Source organism: Colobus angolensis, unplaced genomic scaffold (assembly GCF_000951035.1).
Source record: "Colobus angolensis palliatus isolate OR3802 unplaced genomic scaffold, Cang.pa_1.0 Scaffold57, whole genome shotgun sequence".
NCBI classification, from domain to species: Eukaryota; Metazoa; Chordata; class Mammalia; order Primates; family Cercopithecidae; genus Colobus; species Colobus angolensis.
Window position 1 is genome coordinate 9,929,818 of NW_012119265.1, and position 23,372 is coordinate 9,953,189.

At 43.1% G+C, this 23,372-nt stretch overlaps 1 protein-coding gene across 1 annotated transcript in view; it reads left to right on the forward strand.

Annotated features, from left to right (window-relative positions):
- Window positions 1-23,372, forward strand: part of PRKCH (protein kinase C, eta) — a 370,394-nt gene that overhangs the window by 292,397 nt on the left and 54,625 nt on the right. Inside the window, exon 11 of the mRNA XM_011961950.1 lies at window positions 12,842-12,996. Within this exon, the coding sequence (XP_011817340.1) occupies window positions 12,842-12,996 (155 nt within the window). The remainder of the gene's footprint in view (window positions 1-12,841; window positions 12,997-23,372) is intronic.

Sequence of the window (23,372 nt, forward strand, 5' to 3'; positions counted from 1 at the left end):
AGAAATCAAAAATCTTTCAGTAGATGTTTATAGAGAGAGTGAAGAGAAGAGAGGAGAATTGAAGAAGGAATTCTAAGTAAGGGTTAAGGTTGAGTGGAAGAAGAAGAAGAATCAGAAGGAAGTGGTTTCATAGTAAGATAAATCAAGTGCTGAGATGAAGTCAGTTCACTAACAGACTCAGAGTTCTATTGGATATGGCATGAGGTGCTTGGTGTCACCATCTAAGGATCTGCTCATTTGGGGGGTTTTAACAACCCATCTGAACTCCACTTAGCCAACTGAAGCTTCTCTTCAAAGTTAACACAATGTGCTTTCTCCCATATAAACCTTTTAAGCTGTTTCTGATGACTACTTCTCTTCCTGTTAGAGCTCCACCTCTTTTAATATAACCTCTGTATCTTTATAGAGTAAGGTCTGTAACTTTCTTCCTTAATGGACAGTGGAGATCAATATGTAATCCAGATTGCAAAAATGGTTTGGGAACACTGCATGTTCTCACTCATAGGTGGGAGTTGAACAATGAGAACACATGGACACAGGGAGGGGAACATCACACACTGGGGCCTGTTGGCAGGTGGGGGCTAGGGGAGGAATAGCATTAGGAGAAATACCTAATGTAGATGACAAGCTGATGGGGGCAGCAAACCAACATGGCACATATATACCTATCTAACAAACCTGCACATTGTGTACATATACCCTAGAACTTAAACTATCATTTAAAAAAATTTTTTTAATGGTTTAGGAGGAGGTCGTGGGCATGTCATTTGCTTGAACAGATTTTGTTCCCCAACAAAAGAGAACCAGAGAAGAGTTTGTCATGGCTATGGTGGAGGAATCAAACTCAAAATAACATGTGAAAGGCACATTCCACACGGAAACTTCAGCCCGTGCATCAACACTGCAGATGGGGAGAGGAAATGAATCTCAGCCAGTAGATTCCCAGGCATCACCTTGAGGCAGATACGATGTATTCTTGGCCATAATCTCTACTTCTCTAACTGGACAAAGTGTCTAATCAACTATAACCCAAAGTATCTTCCCACATGGCAAAAGTGTCAAATTCATACATAGATCAGAGGGAGAAGTGAAATTGTGGTTGTCTTAAAAGTTTACAGTTTAGGGATCTCTGTCATGAAAAATCATCTAAATAAATGAAATGGTATTTTTACTCTTTATCCTATAGGCCCTATACAAACTAAGTCCATAAATATCCTATTTGATGCTTAAACCAAAATCTTTATAAAGAGAATTTCACTATGTGAAATAGTGAATTAAAGAAATCCTATTGTGGATGCTTTTGTTAAGTTGCTAAACCTTTTTTTAAAAGTAGATAATCTTCCCGGATATCTTCTTTGTGACTCTTAAGTTTTAGTGTATTTCAAATGTGGGTAGTTTTGACTAGGAGGTTTGTTCAAACGTTCTTCTCGACCACTAGGGGGTGCTCTAAAGGTTAGTGATGTCTAAATGATTGCCCAATCAATTGAAACACCGTGCCCAGTTAGCAATCATCTCCACTCAGAGATGCTTGCTTTACCAGGCTAAAAAAAATGATCTTTATTATGGCATAGAGACTATGAAAGTCATGTCCTCTTATTTTCATTAACATAATTAGAAGTCAAGCTAATTGCAGGACTTCATAGAACTGGCATTGGGAATAGTATGCAACTATTAAAAAAATTATGTTCTTGATGACTAATTATATCAGAAAATAATATGCAATATAAATGAAAAGAGAAGCGTATTTTTTTTACTTTTTCCTTTCTGTTTTTAAAACATGCTATAGAATGTTAAGTATAATTAGGACACAAAGGAAAAATTAAATATAGTTAACATTACCTTGAAAATTTCTTATTTGCCCTGAAATCTCCAGTTCTTTGGAAGCTAAAAGTTTGAGATTCCTATATCTGATTGTCAGGATTAGGGTGATTTTATTTTCATTTTCTTTATTTTCTTCTCAATTTTCTATCTGTTTACTTTGTAATTACATTTGAACTATGGATATGTAATTAGTTTTATAAATAGAAAAATCAAAGCTTTATGAAGGAAAATACAGCGTCAGCAGACCTGATTCTCTACTTAACTCTTCTACAAATGGTTTTAACTATGGGCAAGGTACTTCACTTCTTTGCCCTTTGCTTCTGTAAAATGGTTGGGTGAAACTAATCTTGTCAGTTTGTTCCAGCTCTTCTAAAGTGCCAGTTTAATTGTACCAGGAGACAAAAATGGTTCCTGTTATGTTCACTCCTGAAGCATTTATTAACCCTCACAATTGGCCAGGCACTGTGCTTAGTGCTATTAAAGATAGTTCACTTAGCATCTGGGCACTGCCTTCAAGGGTTTCAGGTCCCCTGTGGAAAACAAGACCAAGTGCACAGATCCAGCCCAGCCCTACACCATGGTACTGGAAAGCTGTATGTGGACCAGAAATGCCAAAGGAGGTTCCATCAGGAAGGGTGGACTTGTGCTGTGACTCTGCTATGCCCCCTATCATATGTTACCGCTTATTTATGCTTTAAAGAACATCCTGGCTTGGATGTTTCACAGTGTGTTAAACTGCAAGCTAGATTTCCTCTTTGTTTCTGTAGTCTAGTGTATATATGCCAGTAAGCCTTGTCGGGTTTCATTATGAGAGATGGCTATAATGCATCCAGATTACCAGGAAAACACTTGGTCTTTGAAAAGAGCTGTGTGTCCCTCCAGGTTTGAAATGCAAGGTCCTAAGAGTTTGTTATATTCAGGACATATTTCACCTTCCCAAAGACTAGTCTCTGAGCTCAGACAGGATGTGTCTTGCCTGTGGGCTTGACACAGGGGTTGCTGGATGATTGAATTAACTTTTGACATCTTCTGGGCTGTGCAAAATGATAAGTCAAAAAAAAAATGCAGCCATTAGACTCCTTCTCATTGTTTCTTCCTTGAAGGCTGTGTAATCTTTCTTAATGTGGTTAAATTCAAGTTGTTTCCAGTTCAGACATGGTGCAATCAGATTTCCTCATGAGGGTGCTTTTCCACTGTGACCTCTTTGACGTCAGTAACTGTTTCCTGTTGATTTGAGCTCCCTACTCACCCCATAGATGACTTTGTCTGAGAAAAATAATAAAGCAACGGTATTTAGGAGAAGTTCAACACTGCTATCTGTTACGGAGATTTCCTTCTCCTTTCCCCCAGCCGTCAATAGCACTCTGCAGCTTTTCGTACAGCATGGGCTTGTTATTCGTATAGATATACTCCAAGGCAGTTCTTAGAACTTGGGTAAGTAAGAATAGATGTGGCTCGAGCTTAACATTGCCTTAAAGCAATAGCTACACTTTTCATAACTTACATGTTATGTCTATCTTTGAATTATTTCCAAAAGGTAATCTGCATCCTCACGAAAATTCTGAGTGTGGTGACTATTTCCTGCTGCCTTGGTTTCTGGAATAATACATCTTCAAATGCAGTCTTTAAATCATAGAGACAACGGATTTTTACTTTAAATGGAGGAAAATCTTTTGCAATCTAGTTCTGAGATTGAATCAACTTTATAGAAAGGGAGAATACTATAAAAAGTCTTGCTTAAAGTAATATGTTTGTAGTACATAGGAGGGCATTTGTTTTGCAATAATAATTATTATAAACCCCTTAAAATAGAAAATATGAATTACCAATCAGTGTTAGAAAACTTATCAGAACTGAAACCTTGGTTAGTATGTTTTGGTTATCAAATCTGGGTTTGTAACCCCTTGCTCAGCAAGCATTTCCCAGAAAGAAAAGTCCTTATCCGGTCAAGGCCATTGCCATATAGCATCAGGAAACGTCCCTGTGTCCCAGCAGCTGGGCCAGGACTCCTTCCACCTCCTTCGACCCTCTATACCCCTGTCCCACAGTAAGGGTTGGGGGAGCTACTGCAGCTGCTGTTTCGGCTGCTGTTTCATTCCTGTCCACTTGTGAGTGTGTGTGCACCTCTGCCAGTCTTGGAGGTCCGTGAGGGAGGCATCACCTCTAGACCCAGGGCACGCAGCTCACTGCCACGTGTGCCACAGCCACAGCCAAGGGGCCTTGCTATGCCTCATATAGCAGGCCCTTTGGAGCCCTGGTAGCAGACGGCCATGGGGGCTGAAGCTGCCGCGGATGTACTAATGATGATGAGGATAATAATAGTTGCAAACATCTCTTGAGCATTTCATTTATAGTATGCCAGACACTATTCGAAGCCCTTAGCTTAAATCATTTAAGCCTCACAAACCTGTGAGTTGGGTTGTCTTATTATCCCCATTTTGCAGATGTGAGTTTTGTCAGAGAGAAGCTAAGTACAGCACAGCAGGAGTTGCTCTTGGACCTCAAGCATCCTGGCCCCAGAGTCCAGGTGTCACTGCTGCCCTGGGCTTCCTCTTAGTCATACCAGGGACTTGGGCACTGGGCACAAAGTCTCCTCTTTATATAATGTAGTGGTAGCAATAGCTTCTATTGATTGAGATTCTTTTCTGGGCTTGGCACTGTGTGAGGCATTTGGCTTCTGGTTTAATCTTTACATGATCACTGTAGCTATAGGTGTTATTATCCCAGATTCAGAAATAAATAAGGAAACTTCTTACCCCTTAAAAATTGGTGTGTGTCATCTACAGCCATCTGATCTTTGACAAACCTGACAAAAACAAGAAATAGGGAAAGGATTCCCTATTTAATAAATGGTGCTGGGAAAATTGGCTAGCCATAAGTAGAAAGCTGAAACTGGATCCTTTCTTTACACCTTATATGAAAATTAATTCAAGACGGATTAGAGACTTAAATGTTAGACCTAAAACCATAAAAATCCTAGAAGAAAACCTAGGTAATACCATTCAGGACATAGGCATGGGCAAGGACTTCATCTCTAAAACACCAAAAGCAACAGCAACAAAAGCCAAAATTGACAAATGGGATCTAATTAAACTAAAGAGCTTCTGCACAGCAAAAGAAACTACCATCAGAGTGAACAGGCAACCTACAGAATGGGTGAAAATGTTTGCAATCTGCTCATCTGACAAAGGGCTAATATCCAGAACCTACAAAGAACTCAAACAAATTTACAAGAAAAAAAAACCCCATCAAAAAGTGGGCAAAGGATATTAACAGACACTTCTCAAAAGAAGACATTCATACAGCCAACAGACACCTGAAAAAATGCTCATCATCACTCACTATCAGAGAAATGCAGATCAAAACCACAATGAGATACCATCTCACACCAGTTAGAATGGCAATCATTAAAAAATCAGGAAACAACAGGTGCTGGAGAGGATGTGGAGAAATAGGAACACTTTTACACTGTTGGTGGGACTGTAAACTAGTTCAACCATTATGGAAAACAGTGTGGCAATTCCTCAAGGATCCAGAACTAGAAATACCATTTGACCCAGCCATCCCATTACTGGGGGTATACCAAAGGATTTTAAGTCATGCTGCTATAAAGATACATGCACACGTATGTTTATTGCGGCACTATTCACAACAGCAAAGACTGTAATCAACCCAAATGTCCATCAGTGACAGACTGGATTAAGAAAAGGTGGCACATATACACCATGGAATACTATGCAGCCATAAAAAAGGATGAGTTTGTGTCCTTTGTAGGGACATGGATGCAACTGGAAATCATCATTCTTAGCAAACTATCGCAAGAAACAGAAAACCAAACACTGCATGTTCTCACTCATAGGTGGGAATTGAACAATGAGATCACTTGGACACAGGAAGGAGAACATCACACACCGGGTCCTATTGTGGGGAGAGGGGCGGTGGGGGGGATAGCATTAGGAGATATACCTAATATAAATGACGAGTTAATGGGTGCAGCACACCAGCATGGCACATGCATACATATGTAACAAACCTGCACGTTGTGCACATGTACCCTAGAACTTAAAGTATTAAAAAAAAAAAAAATTGGTGTGTGTGCCAGGCATGGTGGCTCACACCTGTAATCCCAGCACTTTGGGAGGCCGAGATAGGATTGATTGAGCCTAGGAGTTCAAGACCAGCCTGTGCAACACAGAGATAGCCAGTCTATACAAAAAATTTGCCAGGTGTGGTGGCACACACCTGTGGTCCCAGCTGCACAGGAGGCTGAGGTTGAAAGGATCACTTAAGCCCAGAAATTCAGCACTGCAGTGAGCCCTGATCCTGCCACTGCCCTCCAGCCTGGGTGACAGTGAGACCCTGTCTCAAAAAGAAAAACAAAAATTGTGTATATTTTAGCTGAAATTCTCCTGGTAGCAGAAAATTTACTTCAGGTAGTAAAAAAAACTTACTTAAGGCTATGCAAAAAAAAAAAAGCTAAAAATAAAGATTCAGAGGTACAACGGATGTCTCATGCAACCCAAGGGCAGGAATTGGCCAGGTCTTGGCTGATCTGAAACCAGAAGGACATGAGGAACCCTGGCAGTTTTGCTCTTGGCTCACTCACCCTCCCTGGTCTCTTGTCTCTGGCTCACTCTATGTTTCTGCTTCATTCTTCTCCTTCACGCATCCACCTGTCCATTCATCCATCCACCCAGTCTTTCTCCACTCTCTTATACCTAGGCATTTCCCACATTTACACTGCAAAAGCAGTTTCCGTTTCCTAACCCATGTTTCCTCAGTTCCTGCACACAGCCCAGACTAAGTTAAAAGCTTTTTATCTCAGTTTCAGTTTTCTGGAAAAGAGACTCTGGACAGGCGCAGCTCGATCTAACTGGTTGTGCACAGATGCTCGCGTTTACCCATGCGACTGGGCTGGAGCCTGGGTAAATGCTGAGGAAGGGATCACCATGAGCTGAACAGATGCCTCCAAAGATGTTTGCCCCAGTGACCCTACAGGATCTTGCCCTGGTCCATGCTTGCTCTCCAGTCACTTTCCTTAGGTAGCATTATCTTGTCACTTGTATCATCCTGGCATAGCACTTTCATCCACCCAGGTGTTATGTCTCTGGTTCATACAAATTGCCCATCAGCTTTAACTTCTATCCAACAGCCCTTAGTGAGGGGACCTTAGGGAATGCACCCTACTTATACTGACAACCATTATTCAGGGGATGTTTTTAGCCCCTTGGGCCTGGGGAAGGAATCGTTCTGAACTGATAGCCAGGGCAGAGAGTGGACCCAGACTGCAGCAGGTCAGTGTCATCAGAGCAAGTGATGATAGGAATTCTGTATTTACCAGGCAGCAGCTCCTTGGCCTCCCATACTGGGTGTGGGACAAAGGGATTTCTGAGTTGCTTTCACTCCCACAGGTGTTCATCACCCCATGTTAATGACTTGTATTTGTGGTTGGCTGAATCAGGGACAAAAGAGAGGAGCAGGGACAAAGGGCTTTAGAAGTGATGTTAAACCGGTCTCCTGACCCTGAGATTTCCTACCACACAAGTCAGGGCAGACTTTACCTGACAGAACCAAAAGCCTCAGGTAAGGCTGTACAGATGTGCAGCCTCAGTTTCTAGGAAATTGGATTTTAGAAAAACCAAAATGGTTCTATGCACAGATTTAAATACTGGAACAGTCATCTTTGCCATCTCTGTCTAGTGTGGGATTTGGGAAACTCCTCTCTGCCATAGGAGTGACTCACTATAACCATAATCCATCTTCCAGTACCTCCGTAAATGCAGGATTTCCAAAAAATGCTTCACCTAGTTGCTTCACAGTTGAATTTGTGAAGCATGATTTGGTGTTTGTCGAGTCATCAGTGATACTAATTCTTAAATAGCACAGACTGAGAGTAGAGCTGTAGGTGAGAGGTTATCTTTTGCCTCCTTTCAGAACTTCAAATACAGGTCTTAGCTTTGTAAAGGGCATTCACTAAATGTGAAAAGTTTTACTCCTTTGGAATTATTTCCAAAGGGGTAAAATTTTGCTGGAGTGACTTGCTTTTGTAGCTGATGTTGTTTTATTCTATGTGGCAAGTTCCAACATTACTGGAGTCTTTTTCAAGCCAAGCACCATAGCTGCACCTGTTTTACCCCAGGCACTGGGCTTATAATTCTGGTAGAGACCAGTAGTGAGTGATCATGTTTATTAATGGCAGCTGAGACCCTGCACTTCTCATTTGTGGGTGACCTGAGATGGAGTGAAACAAAGCACCCCTAAGTAGCTCTTTGCTTTTTCTGCATTTCATTTTGAAAATAGCAGTACAGTTACAGCAAAGCCTCACACTCACCCACTCCAGCGCCTGACAACCTGACTGCCTTTGCAGTCACTCCCATCTGCCTGACATCTTACACTTCAACGGCACAGTCTTCCTGACACCTCCAGCCTCAGTCCCCACTCCAGCCTGACTTGCATGCCCTTATCCTTCTAGGCTGGGGAATTGGCTCCTCTTAGAAGCTTCCCCCCAAACCCCACCTGCCAAATTCCACCTCCACCTCCAGGCTGCTCAGATGCCCTGCTCGGTGTCCCCTTAACACCTTCTGTTCCCCTCCACTGCACTTAACACACTGTGGTGATATGCTGTGCCTGCATGTCCGTGAGCTTTCTGAGAGCAGTGTGGAGTCATATTAGTTTTAGGAGGCTGGGTCCTTACCCAGGCCCTAGCATACCATGTGTGTGTTTAGTAAACATTTGTCTTGTTCAGAACCTTAAAGGAACCACAGAAGATCTCTGCAATCTGTAGTATATGCTGTAAAGCCTGCGCACCAGGCTCCAAGTGGAGCCGCTGGGACCTGAACCAGAGCCAGCCGATTCTCAATGTGGATGCCATTCCAACAAGCCCAATGGCCTGGTTACTTCAGGCAGCAGAAAGGCCATTATGGGACATGGGTGGTTACTCATGTCCCTTAATAATGGGCAGTGGGGATGCAACAGTTTCTTTTTGTAGCTGCTTTCCAACTCCCATTGCCTAAACAAGGGCTCTCTCAAACAGCCTCACAACTGTGTCTTTCCCATGTCTTATCTTCCGTCTTTCAGATGAAAATCAGAGGAAGCACATGTGACTTTAGTTTGCTTCTAATTGTGAGAGTAATACACACTCATCATAGAAACCTTGAAAGATACTGAAAAGTATAAAGAAGAAATGTCACCCCCGATCCCACAACAAAAAACTGACTTCTGTCAGTCTATAGCCATCTTTTTTATCCTTTCTATGCATCTATCTGCATTTTTGGCTATAACTAAAATCACTCTGCACATTCACATTTATGATCTTTTTTTAAACTGAAAAATACCTATGTGAGAGCACAAGCATCGGCAGCTTCAGCAGCAGCTCTCACTTATTGCACACTTGCCTGAAGGGAGTTCAAGACCAGCCTGGGCAATATAGTGAGACCCCATCTCTACTAAAAATAAAAAAAGGACATACTTAATATAATTTTATTTCTGGTGATGACTCCTCACCCCACCGCCACCTGATGATGTATGGGTCTTCTTTTCTTTCCTTTTTTTTTTTTTTGAGACAGTTTCCCTCTGTCTCCTAGGCCGGAGTGCATGGCGCAATCTTAGCTCACTGCAACCTCTACATCCCAGATTCAAGTGATTCTCCTGCCTCAGCCTCCAAGTAGCTGGAATTAGAGGCGCATGCCACCACGCCCAGCTAATTTTTTTTGTGCTTTTAGTAGAGACAGGGTTTCACCACATTGGCCAGGCTGGTTTTGAACTTCTGACCTCAAGTGATCCACCCGCCTCAGCCTCCCAAAGTGCTTCGATTACAGGCATGAGCCACCGTGCCCGGCCTGCATCTTCTTTTCTAAAGACTAGAGATTTTTTGTCATTTATCTCCTTCTCTTCAAAAGTTATCTTGGAGAAATTGCTGCCAAATCTTTCCCTCTCTGCAGCAAACATTTTAAAATGGAGTGAACAGAAGTGCAGGTCAACAGAGGGTTTCCTCACAGCAAAAACATTTTGCTTGTTGATAAACATATCTTTGTTTTTATGCCTGGTGACATTATTTGAGGTCTTTGATAGGATGGACCAGTACTCTGCATTAAGTTGTCGTCGTGTCTCAGCTGGCCTATGTCTCCTGTCTGCTTCAAGAGTTGCTCATAGCCTGAGGGCTGTGAATTACACCCTGTGTTCCAGGTGGTGCCAGACAGGAGGTTAGAAATGAGGCTCTGAATGAAAAGAAACAGGTACAGCAGAACCCATCTTTCCAGAATTCTAAAGCTTATGGTCCCTCGCTGTGTAGCAGAGGTGAATCTGCCAGTCTGTGCATTATCTGAGAATCTGCCTCCAGGGTTGTGGATGGGGCTGGGCTAAAGCAAGACTAGAGGGCAGGATTTTCTCCCCCCAGATCTGGAATTTAGCCCACAGTCTGGCTTTTAGACTTTAGGCTTTCGATGCCTACTGCCTTAAAACTCTTGCCAAGTGCGCCACTTATAGCAGCCTAAAGAATGGCCATTTCCCCACTGACCCAGTTCCAGTAGCCAGGTGTTCAGAGCAATTGGAATTCATGTGACTGCCACTCAGATCCACGAGGAAGATGAACAGGCTGGTTAATGAAACCATGTAAGAATGACCTCCTTGCCCAGAGATGGTTCAGGGTGGCTTTTCACCTTAGTTTTCCTCAGGCCGTCTGTGGCCATCCCTCCAAACGGACAGACGCAGCATTGGCATAAAAACTTACTATGCAGATGCAGCTTTTTGGGATGTTTCCTGTGTGTGTGTATCCCCTGCCCACCCCATTGCTAACCTGCTAATTCCACGTTAATCCTTCCCATTTAGAAAATACGGGACAGCCATTGCTCATCAAAGCTTGTCCCACCCAATTCTGCCTCTCCCCTTGTCAGTCACCCGCAAATGAAGGCCAGCAGCTTAGTCAGATGGCTTGCTGTATTTACATAGTTTGCCTGTTGGCTTACATTGGCCAACCTGAAGAGTTGTGTTGGTGGTGGTGGTTTTTGTTTTGTGAATCTTGCCATTCCTTCTTCACTATTAAATTCTTGCTTCACTTTTAACAGAAAGAAGTGTTTAATAAATTCAGGGGATTTTTTTTTCCTTCTAATTAAAGCGTTAGTTAAAATAGGGCATATGAGGTCATAAGCCGTGCTTCCTTCTGATAGGGATCTGCGTGGTTACACCAGGGATGCAGTGGGAGCTGAGCAGGAGCACGCACCATGCTCTGCCCATTGTTCAGCTGTGAATGTGTGGAAACACCCTGTGCAAAGCCGGTGGCACTTACAACCACAAATAAAGACAGGTTCAAGGCTGGGTGTGGTGGCTCACGCCTGTAATCCCAGCACTTGGGGAGGTTGAGGTGGGAGTATTGCTTGAGCTCAGGGGTTCGAGCCCAGCCTGGGCAATGTAGTGAGACCCCATCTCTACTAAAAATCAAAAAATGAGCCGGGCATGGTGGCACATGCCTGTAGTCCCAACTACTCAAGGCTGAGGTGGGAGGATTGCTTGAGTCCTGGAGGTCAAGGCTGCAGTGAGCCGAGATCGCGCCACTGCACTTCAGCTTGGGTGAAAGAATAAGACCCTGTCTCCCCTCAAAATAAAGATGGGTTATGCATATCCACATCCTTTGGTAAAATACCAATTTCCTCACAAAATAATCTCCAATCCCACAAAATGGTATCACGGGTCCCAAGTCAATGGCACTCATCCTGTGGGCCTTAGCTCACGTTTCACTTGCTCAGAGACATTGTCTGATCCCCAGGCAGGTGACCAGATGTCACACTTCCTCTACTTTTCCTTCCCAGGATTTACCAGAATTTGTCGATTTGCTTGTGTCACTTTTTTTTTTTTGGAGTAATGTGTTTCTCACACCAAACTCTGTATGGGGAGAGGCTATGTCTGCTCTACTCTCTGTTGGATCTCGCATCTGAACTCAGCACCAGCTAGTTAGGAATTTCATAAATGTCACAGAAAGGAATGAGGAAACCCATTGATCTTAGAGGTGCTTGAAGCAAAACGTTTTACACTTAGATAACTCTTGGATCACTTTTTAAATGAGACCTACACATTTCTTTCATGAAGCAGTCGTGATTTCCATAGCACTTTATTCACACCACTTGCATAGTACTTAGTACACTCCATAGTGACTTTTATTTTAAGAGTCCACTTTACCTCCTAGGTTGAGAGTCACTTAAAGGGGAGATGGCATCTCACTCATTTCTACATTCCCACTCTTGACTCAGTCTTTTGAAGGACTGAGTGGTATTTCCAATGTGGATGCTACCATGAGGCTATCATTTGACCTTCTTTTTTTTTTTTTTGGAGGAAGGAGTCTTACTCCTGTCACCCAGGTGGGAGTGCCATGGCACAACCACAGCTCATTGCAGCCTTTACTTCCCAGGCTCAGGTGATCCTCCTGCCTAATTTTTTTTTTTTTTTTCCTACAGACAAGGTCTCGCTATGTGGCCCAGGGTGGCGTTGAACCCCTGGGCTCAAGGAATCCACCCACATAGGCCTCCCAAATTGCTAGGATTACAGGCATGAGCCACTGTACCCGGCCTCCACTTCTGTTTGGCTGGCTTATCTAAAGGGGTGTTCTTTTTCTGTGATTGTTCTCTGCCCACTTGTGAGAACTAGAGCACCTACTAGGTGTCCTTTACTTTGGATAATTAACCCCATGTGTTCCAGATTAAAGGCATATACCTTTTGATTTACATTCTCTCTCCAGGTACAGAGCTAGAACTCGAACCAAAGGTTTCTGATGCCTTCTGTACTTTTGATTTCATGTAGCAATTCAAGGCTGTGTGGAACTAACTACAGGATATCCAGGTGCTGCTCTGCCCCAGGGATCTAATCCCACCAGACCTGTTGCACTGCACTCTGACCCATGGTCAGGATGTTTCCTGGAATGCATCCACTTGACAGTCTCCTCTCTGTGCCACAGCCGTGGGCAATATGATGCTGATGGAGCTCTAAGTTAATTGCTACACCACATTGGGCCCTCTCTTGTGTTTGTATCCAGGATCGTCTGTTTTTTGTGATGGAGTTTGTGAATGGGGGTGACTTGATGTTCCACATTCAGAAGTCTCGTCGTTTTGATGAAGCACGAGCTCGCTTCTATGCTGCAGAAATCATTTCGGCTCTCATGTTCCTCCATGATAAAGGAATCATCTATAGGTGAGTTTTGGTTGCTACCCTCTCTTCTAATTCGCTGCCTCCCCCGCTCTCCTGGCATGATCCATCCTTCCACTTCTCATGATGATCAGTTGAAACCTGTTTTGGAATCAAATTCACAGAAGTTTTGTTTTTGTTTTTGTTTTTGTTTTTGAGGCAGGGTCTCACTCAGTAGCCTGAGCTGGAGTGCAGTGGCGCAATCATGGTTCACTGCAGCCTTGACCTCCTGGGCTCAAGCAGTCCTCCCATCTTGGCCTCCCAAGTAGATAGCTGGGACTACAGGCACGCACCACTACACCTGGCTAATTTTTAATTTTTTTGTAGAGACAGAGGTCTTGCTATGTTGCCCAGGCCTCACAAAGGTTCCAGGGATCCATTAGGATAAATGAATGATGGTAATAAACACTGCCTCCAAACTAAACTTTGCCCCACTTGGTATTCATAAAATAGGCCTGAGAAGCTCAGAAGAGACTGTTTATTCATCAATTGGTTCAGCCAGGGTTTGCTAAGGACCTGTCGTAGCCAAGCCCTGCAAGATGCTAAACACAGTGTTGTTCTCTTTTTTTTCATTTTAACATTTGAAGTGAATCCCTTAACCATGATTCTATTCCATTTTAAGAATCCACACCTTAACTAAAGGGTGTGGCTAACCTGCTCTAAGTTGCTGTAAGAAGAATCACAGTCATGTGGAGCATGGCTCACCAGTCAGGAACTAGGTGAGCCGCTCGTGAGCAGTGCCCTGCGTGATAATATCTTCCATGTGTAGCCCCCTCCCAAATATTATTTGATTCTCCATTTTGTGACACACAATCTTTTGATCATAATATACCATACTTTGAATGGGCTCCAAATCTGCTTGATGTTGTTAAGTCTCAGAATTCAACAGATATCAAATGTAACTTTAGTCAGAGAGAAGGTCAGAGACAGTGAGAAATGTAATAGTGAATGTTAGACAATTTTTATTCTTAAATTTTCCTGGTTTTCTTTTCTGCTGTCAGGGTCCTCCTATTCTTTAAATCATATAACCTAATTGCCACATATGCTCTTTTTTCTTTTTTATTGTTTTATTTATATTTTTCTTTTTTTCTTTTTTTAAGACAGGGTCTTGCTATGTTGGCTAGGTCAGTCTTGAACTCCTGGCCTCAAGCAATCCTCCCACCTTGGCCTCCTAAAGTGCTAGGATTACAGGCGTGAGCCACCACACCCGGCTCACATAAACTGTTTTTCTCTTAAGATGCAATTGTTGCTTTCCTTAGAGAAAAATTTTCATATATGAGGGGCATGAATGCCAAAGTAAAGGATTTCCTGATTGAAATTTGCTATTTATTAACCTTGTTAAATGCAGTTCCTTTCATAAACTCATGATAGTATTGACATCATTATTAAATTATAAGAGCTTTAAAAACAGTGAATATTCTTAAATACTGTGGGAGTCAAAACAGGAAGAGAACAAGTAGTAAATCTTGTAGAGAGAATGCAGTAGGACTGGTGGATGATGCTGGAGTGAAGTGGGAAGGCAAGCACTGCATAGCAGGCGTGGCAGACACCACCTCTAATTCATTCTCAGTGCAGATCCCCCAGACCTCAACTCCATACAGTGCATTTATCACAGCCTCATGGCACTGTGCAGGAGGGAAGAGGGTGCAGAGCTGGGAACCAACCTGGATAAGGGCAGTTGGAGCCACCTGTTTGAATGCAGTCCAGGATCTCTGCTCGTTCTTAGGTCACGGGGCTGCTGCAGGTTGATTAGGCAGCCTGTTTTGAGCTTTCTTGACCAGGCTGTGGGGATTAGATCACAGCATTTTTTCCCCACTCTCCACTTTCTTCCCAGTGTATGATTTGTGGAGGTTGCTGGTATGATCTCTAATGGGGAAAGGAGTTAAGCGTCCTCCTTGTGCTGTCAGACTCTGGGCAGTGAGTTCCATTTTTGTTCTCCTCTCTGCGGCTAATCCAGCCATCTCCACTCCACTTGCCCCAAAGAGAGACGTTTCCACATGCAGTTTAAAAATTACATGTAAGTAATTACTCCCCTACTTGACAGGGACTTCTGTTGCAGATCAAAATAATATTAACAACAAGACCTAAACTGAACACTTGGGCTGGGTGTGGTGACTCACAACTCTAATCCCAGCACTTTGGAACGCTGAGCGGGGAGGATCGCTTGAGGCCGGAAGTTTGAGGTCAGCCGGGGCAACACAAGGAGACCCCATCTCTATAAAAAAAAAATACATATACATACAAATTAGCCAGACAAATTAGCCAGGCATGGTGGCAAGCACCTGTGGTCGTTCATAGCTGCTTGGGAGGCTGAGGTGGGAGAATTGCTTGAGCCCAGGAGGTTGAGGCTGCAGTGCGCTGTAATTGTGCCATTGCATTCCAGCCTGGGTGAACAGAGCGAGACCCTGTGTGTCGATCAATCAATAAATCAATAAAACGAACACTTGTTACAGGAGCAGCACTTCCCTTGCATTCCTCTGTTAATTCTTCTAACAATATTATTTTATAACAATAATAGTATCCGCATTGTTCAGATGAATAGTTAGGTCTTCCAAAGACTTCATCACCAGACTGGTAACTGGTAGTGAAGTCAGAAGTCAAACCATTGTTCTAACCACTGGGCTACACTGTCTCCTCAGGGGAGACTTGGGGATTTAGAGTACCACTACAGAGTCAGCTTCTTAGTCCTTTTTGGTGATAGGACCACTTCAATTCCTGAAAATAAGGTAGAGTGGGCAAAAGCAATTCAGTCTTATCTCAAGTTTTCTTGAATCCTCAGAAGCTTTGAGTTGGGCCGAGCAGCAAGCTTGCTTTCCTGCATTGGATGTTACTGCCCCTCAGTCTACTTGTCTCATTTGTCTCAAAATATGGTGGGTAGACACTGTAACTTCATGTGGTTTCTGGTGAAGCAGTGTCAGCCCCCATCTTGACAAATTTTATTTCAATTCATGGTATCTGGGGTTCGATTCTGAGAATTGATTTTAATTTACTCTTGGACTGGAATCCCATGTTCAGGCTGTAACTGATATGGTTGACTTTGAAGGGAACACATTTAATTAGGATAGGTTCAAATGCTATTTTTATCCCGTGGGTTTATTTCACAGGATAATTTAATTCCATTCAGTATACTGGCTGGGAACACAGTCTTAAGGATAAGACTTTGAAAGCCGAGTCCTTGGTAATTCACACACAGTAAAGGGCACATTTAGGTCACAGAGGGTGTGGATTTGATACAAGAGCCCAGTAAGAAACCTGGAAGTATCAGACAGCCTCGTTTATCATACATGTCCCAGAAAGCCCTTTATCAGAGCTAAAAAATAATCTCCTCAGAAGATGCCTCTGACCTATCCAAATAGAGCTGTTGTTTGTCTGTTTGGGTTCTTTGAGGGAGGGGAGGGAGAGAGGTGTTTATTTTCCAGTAAATAAAAGAGGATACCATGTGCAAGTCACTGTTAAAGAAGGCTTCAGAAGGTAGTACCTTAGGCTCCTCTGACATGAATTTCTTCTTTAGCTGCCTGTGCCTACGCAAGAGGACACAGGCCAGTAATGTTTGCATGCGTTCTGACTTGTGTCCTGACCCTGATTCTCTGATGTTTTCACTTGTATCTTGTGGAGGAACAGAAGCCCAGTTCCTGGGAGACTCAGCAAGGGAAGGGCCTGCCCCTCTGCCTTTGGTTGGAGGGTCTGGAACCTGCTGTGGCCCAGAAACCAAGACGAGTAGGCTGGGAAGGAGGCAGTCACCAAGTCAGTTCTCCCAAGGGGAAAAAAAGACTATTCATTCTTTTGTCCTGGGCTTCTTGGCCAATTGGGAGGCCAGACTGCGCTCATGAATAATTTACTCATGGTATTGACTTTTTCCCAGAGTCAAGCCCTACAGAAAAGTTAGGGAAACAAAGGGGCATGCATCCCATTGACCAAACGTTTTTCAGCGTGTTTCATCAACTGTATTAAAGGGAAACTCAGCTGTCATTGACATTTCAACCCCAAACTCCTGAAGCCAACCAGCACACATTTGATTTGCTGTTTTTGACGAAGTGTGGAATACTGTATCTGAAATATGTTGGGTGAGGAATAGTTTACAGAAGGGCAGTTTAAATTTCACTTCCTCCTCACCATGTTACACTTGGGCACACAGCACTTTCCAGCACAGGCTTTTCAACTCATGAGTCTGACTGCTTTGTGCCCTATGCAGTTGTTGGCATGCTGGGTGCGTGGTAATTAGTGTTTACCCCAAAAGCTCCAAATGCTTCCCGTGGTATTTCGCCATCCCATTTTGCAGATGTGGCCCACAGAGGAAGCTTTTGCCCCACAGAGGCTGACTGCCAACCCTGACATGCTGTGTTCTACTTCCATGATTACGTGGCACATTAACTTTTCAACTTTGAACTGCTGATTTCTCCTCACATTGAGAGAAAAATGTCTACTTACTTTGACTCTTTTAAAACTTCAGAATTTGGGAAGAGTAACAATCTCATTCCCAAGATTAAGCCCTGTTAAGCTAGTCTCTGAACATAGTTGAGGTATCAGTGAATATACCAATTGCCAACATCATCTAGCTCTTGTTTCTCAAGGTTCATGAGGGTCCACAGATGCCTCACTGACTCTGGATAACTCAGCTGGGCGTAGCCTTGCTTGGCAAGTGGCCTTGTCTGTGAGCATCACTTCCTGGTCTAAGAATTCACAAGTGATCTGTTCCCAAATGAATTTGTGTGTTGAGGCCAGGCACAGTGGCCTATGCCTGTAGTCCCAGCACGTTGTGAGGCCAAGGTGGGCAGATCTGTTGAGTCTAGGAGTTCAAGACCAGCCTGGGCAACATGAGGAGACCCTGTCTCTATAAAAAATACAAAAATTAGGTGGGCATGGTGGTGCACACCTGTGTAGTCCCAGCTACTTGGGAGGCTGAGATGGGAGGATCACTTGAGCCCAGGAGGTGCAGGTTGCAGTGAGCTGAAACCGTGCCACTGCACTCCAGCCTGGGTGTCAGAGTGAGACCCTGTCTCAAAAAAACAAACAAACAAAACAAAAAATTGTGGCCAGTGATGGATTTTACATGCATGAGTTACTGTGCATTATCTCTCTCTCTCTGCAGTTCTTCCCCTCTGGAAAACTGTGGCAATATCTCTCTGATTCCCACCTCCTGGGGCCTCTCTTACTCCTCAGTATTTCTTATCAGCAGACTTTGAGTCCCCCAGATGTCTTTCATTTGAGCCTGGAATTTTGGGCTCTTACTGTCACCTCACCTCTGTTGGAATTCAGTTCTGTATTTATATTCATTCTACTCATTCCAGTGAGAAAAATCTTTTTAGTTAAAGATGAAAGTAAAATTTAACAACTCTGTTTTTCCTTTGTCATCTGCTAATGTTATTCCTTCTGCTGCAAGAGGTAGGTCTCTTCTCTGTTGATCTGCATACTGCAGAGACTGCTACAAATTGTCATTTGTCGTGTGTATAGTCCTTGTTTATTCAGTACATGCCAGCCATGGGAATGCTCAGCATGTTAGTCACTTTCACATCAGACTTTGGCTGTGAGCCGTCACCTGGGACTGATACTGGCTCTTTGAGCTTTTTAGTCATGTGCTTGTCTCCTCTCTTACTTAGCTTGTCAAGCCTTGCTGTGCCATGATGGCCTCATTCAGTGACTGCTCTTCAACTCTTACCAGAAAGTGACCACCATTCCTGACTCCCAAGATCCTTCTTCAAGGATATGATGGAGAGCTGAGAGCTTTCCAGCTGATTAGAGTAGCTCAGCGTTTCCCTCAAATGGAGTCTTCCCTTTTCCCATAGTGAAACTCACCGGTCACTGTTCTGCGCCCTTGCACGGCCTCTGGAGATCTTTTAACAAGTATTTGTTGAGCATCAACCCTCTGCCAAGGATATACTGATGAGCAAAAACAAAAATACTTGCCGATGGAGGGTATGATCCAGTGAGGGAGAAAGATGTCAATCAAATGATTATACCAATAAAAAGTGGCAACCATGACCAGTGCTATGAAGAGGAGAAATACAATGCAATGAATGAGAACCTAGAATAGGGTGATTCTACCCAGTTAGGGAAAGATGGAAGATTTTTATAAGGAAGTGACTCTTGAGCTGAGGTCACAGTAAAGAGGGAAGGAAGGAGCATTTGAGACAGAAGAAACAGCAAACGCAGATAGATGCCCAGTAACAGGAAGGAGTGTGGCAAGGTCAGGGGTTTTTAGAGCAGGCCAGTCTGACTGGAGTCTAGGAAGCCTATCTTACCTCACTTGGCATTTTATTATCCTACAGTGTTCAGTCAGCTGATCACTTCAAGATTTTATTAGACACTCCTTGTAAATAATTTATTTGAAGGTTAGGTAAGGCTGGTCATGTTACCAGTCCCTGGAGGAGCCGTCTATTTACAGTGAGTTCCCTGTGTCTAGGTCTGTGCATTTATACTCAACAATGGGTTTATAAAATATTAGAGCCAGAGGAGACCTCAAAGGTTGCTAAGGGCCAAGTTCTCTTTTACAGATGAGGGACTTCAGGTCTGAAACGTCCAAAAATTATTTCTCGTAGTGGATATTCTCTTCAGATGACTCATCTGCTGTTTGCTCTCCATCTCCAAGAAAACAAAACTATGGCTAGAAAATTTTGTTTCAGTCTTCAACTTAGAGCTGACATGAAGAGCGAATCAAGACATTTTGAGGCATTCAACCCTGTTTACTCCATTGCAGTGAGGAAAATCCAGTCAAGATCAGAACATATTTCCTGAGCTGCCACTTAGTGCCAGATGTTGCATTAGGAGGTGTAGATACAAGATGAGTAGATACGACGTCTGCCCTTTGAGGCACTTTCTGTGGGGTAAGAGAGATAGCCATTAATAAGTCATGGCAGCTGGGTTCCATAATTGGAGTTTGCCCAGGGTATTTTAGGAGCAAAGAGAATGGTCACTTGCCTTAAGATGGATGTTCAGGCAAACTTCCTGGAGGAGGTGAGGCCTGAGCTGAGTGTGAAGAGTTAAAAGTTAAACAAAGATAAGGAGGGTGTTTAGGTAGGGGAGCAAGTTTGAGCAAAGCAGAGAAGTGTGGTGAATGTGTAGTTAAAGTGGAAAACAGCAGGAAGTTTGGTAGCACTAGACCCTGAAGTTTGAGGCATGGGAAAAGGGAAGGCTAGAGGAGGCAGCAGAAATGAAGTGTTAAGCACTTACTGTTCTTGAGATGTTTGAATTCTGGGTCACTTAGGACCTGGCTCCATTGCCTATCACAGGAAACATAAAAATGACAGTGGCATAAGCCAGATAAACAGTGTTCTCTCATGTGAAAAGTCTGGAGGTAGGTAGTCCAGCCCTGCCATGGAAGCTCCATGGATTCATTTTGCAACCCACATTTCTGTGCTTTCTATTCTGCTGAAGACAGGGTCACCTCCTTGTCTAAATGGTTGCTGAAGAACTAGGAATCATCTCTCTATTCCAGTTCCATGTAGTAAGAAGGGCCAGAGGGCATTCCTTCTAACTGAGTCAGCTCCCTTTAAGGGGCCTCCTGGAATTCCACACAGTACTGACCATGGAATTGGCCAGAACTTGATCATATGGCTGCATCTAGCTCCAGTGAAGACCAAGAAATACAGTATTACAAGTGGCCATGTTCCAGCTAAAAATCAGCATTCCATTATTAAGAAGCGAGAGAATCATTATTTGATAGAAAACTTGCCGTGTCAGACACAAATTCCATGCCAGGGAGTCTGGGCTTTATGGAGCAGGTAACCTTTGAAGAATTCTCAGCAGGTTTTATGACATGAGTGGGCTTATATTTTACATTTATGTGTGGGCAGGGGGCATGGCATGTGTGGACATTCGCATGGTAAGTAGCAGCCGTTGCAGGGGAGAGGTTCATTTTGAGGTAGTTTCTGTGTTCCAAGTAACAAGATAATGAGGACCTGAACTAAGACAGTGATGATACGGCTGATGAGAAAGGCATAAGAGATAATAGCAAGTAAAGCTGATAGGACTTAGTATTTGGGTGGATTCAGGGTAAAAAAGAAACCGGAAATCATTTCCAGGTGTTTAGCTAGAAGGTTGAGTGGATGGCAGTACTATTAGCTAGGAGAGATCATGTGCCTGGGAAGAAGTCTAGGCAAAAGAGGAAGAAGTTTTAGAAAGGTTGAATGACAGCTACCTGAGGCATTCTCCAGTGGAGATGCTCCGTGGGCAGGGGGATAGGAGTCTGAAGCTCAGTGAAGAGGATGGGCTGAAATTAAATATTTGTAAGTCATCAGGACATAGCTGTTAGTTGAGACCACGAGACTGGATGAGATCACCCAATAGGAGTCTCTTAAATGGAACAGTGCGAGTGTAGGACAGAACCCAGGGGAACCAGATTCCATTAGAAATCCGCCTAAATTGGCTCCAGGGTTATAGAAACAATTGGTATGTTCATCATTTAGAGTAAGTATCCCCAAAGTGCCAGTCTATTAAAAATATAATTCCATAAAAGTGTAGAAAAAGATCACTTACTTTAAAGTACATGTGTGATGCTGCATATATTCTTCCTACTGAAAGAATGCTGGACATGGTTTTCAGAAGCCCTGCATGCTAGACCCAGCCCTGGTCCTGGGGATGTGGACAGGTTGCTGAATGCCCCTAGCCCTTTGGCCCATCTGTACAGTAGAGGTGCCATTGACACAGCTTCCCAGCAGGGTCCTTGTAAAACTCAAATCAGATGGAAGGGCAAATGCAAATGCTTTTTGGAACATGCCGTGTCAATGTAAGAGGTTATCTTTGCATATGTGCTGTCACCTGATTTGGGATTTCTTGGTATCCATAGGCATAGGCAGCAATTATCCTCAAGACATTGCCTGAATAACAGGTAATTCTTCAGAGAAATTGGAGTTTTAGCTTGTAAAAATCAACCTTTTGAAGACTAGTCTCTGTAGTAAACTAACTCTGGTCATGCTTTTCTTTGAAACCAAATCATTTTCTCTGTATTTCCACAATATTTTGAAATGGCAAGTGATTGATATACTTACCATGTACTTACCGTAAACCCTTGAGATAATTTTTTTAGGAAGTCCTAGGGCATATGTGACAGTTTGTACAACCTGAAGAGTAGACTCTAGCATTTTGTTTCAATTTCAACAGTTTCTAATGTTTAGGGGAAGCAGTTGACCTCATTTTGAGTTTACGCCTTCTGGTATTAAAGCAGATGTTTGATGGTTAATTTGAGAGGAGATTCAAGAACTTTTTCAGACCATTAGTGGGGTGAACATCCTGAGGGTATAATCCCAGTAATGCAGTTTCTCAAAGGACCCAACTTTATAACAGATAGAAATTTAAGCCCTGGGACACCTTGATCATTTTTCTGTACTTCATATATTAAACCAGAATGCTCATCCTGGTTTGGCATTATCAGGGTTTGGCCTTTTCATCAGTGAAGGCTGTGGCTATTTGGAACTAATTGATAAATGTGTTAGTGGCTTTCACCAGCTAATGAAACCAGGCCACCAGTTTTGCTCTTCTTCCCACCAAATTGACCAAGCAACCAATTGCTTCATTATAATTACAGACAATCTTGGATTTATTTGCTGAGCAAGAAAAATACACTCATTTAATCTTTATATATTAAGTGAACACAACCATTTGTAAAAAGTAATTGAATTGTACAGTTAAACAAATGTTTATGAAAGGTCTACCCAACGCAAAGCTTTGTCAGGCTCTCAGGGAGTAAAAGAAAAATAAAGGCAGGTCCTGCCCTCGAGCTTGGGGTGTTTGTTCTTTCCATTAACAAATAATTTTTTTTGTTGTTGGGCACTCACTGTGTACCAGACACTGCCGTGAGCTCTGGAAAAATACAGGAAATAAGACAGACAAAACCCCCTCCTCTCAGGGAGCTTAACTTCTAGCACAAGTAGTTGGACAAAATATAGAAAGAAGACAAAAGTAGGACAAAAGAAGAAAATATATTGAATGTTAGGGTGATTTAGCATATGGATAAAAGCTTGGTAAGAGCAATATAAAATTCAGGAACAAAGATTTACTGTTTGACATAGAGATTTTTAAAAGCTTCTCTGATAAGGGACATTTGAGCAGATGAACAAAGACCTAAGGATGAGAGGAGACAGCTCCATGTGAATATCTGGGAGAAGAGCGTTCTAGGCCGAGTCCTTGGAGGGAGAGTGTGCAGGGGGATCAAGGAGCAGCAGAGAAACCAGTGGGCTGGAGCAGATGAATTCAGGTGTCATGGGGGTCGAGGGCCCAAACCTTTTTTTTTCCTGTCTACAATACAGAATGCTAACCACAGTGTTGAGCATTTGTCCTGTAAGGATAGACTCCTCTGTTCAATTGTAGCTTCTGTATGACAACTGTATCCTTATTTTACAGACAAAGGTAAGTGACATTATCCTATATTTGAGGCTCTGGGAAGTGAA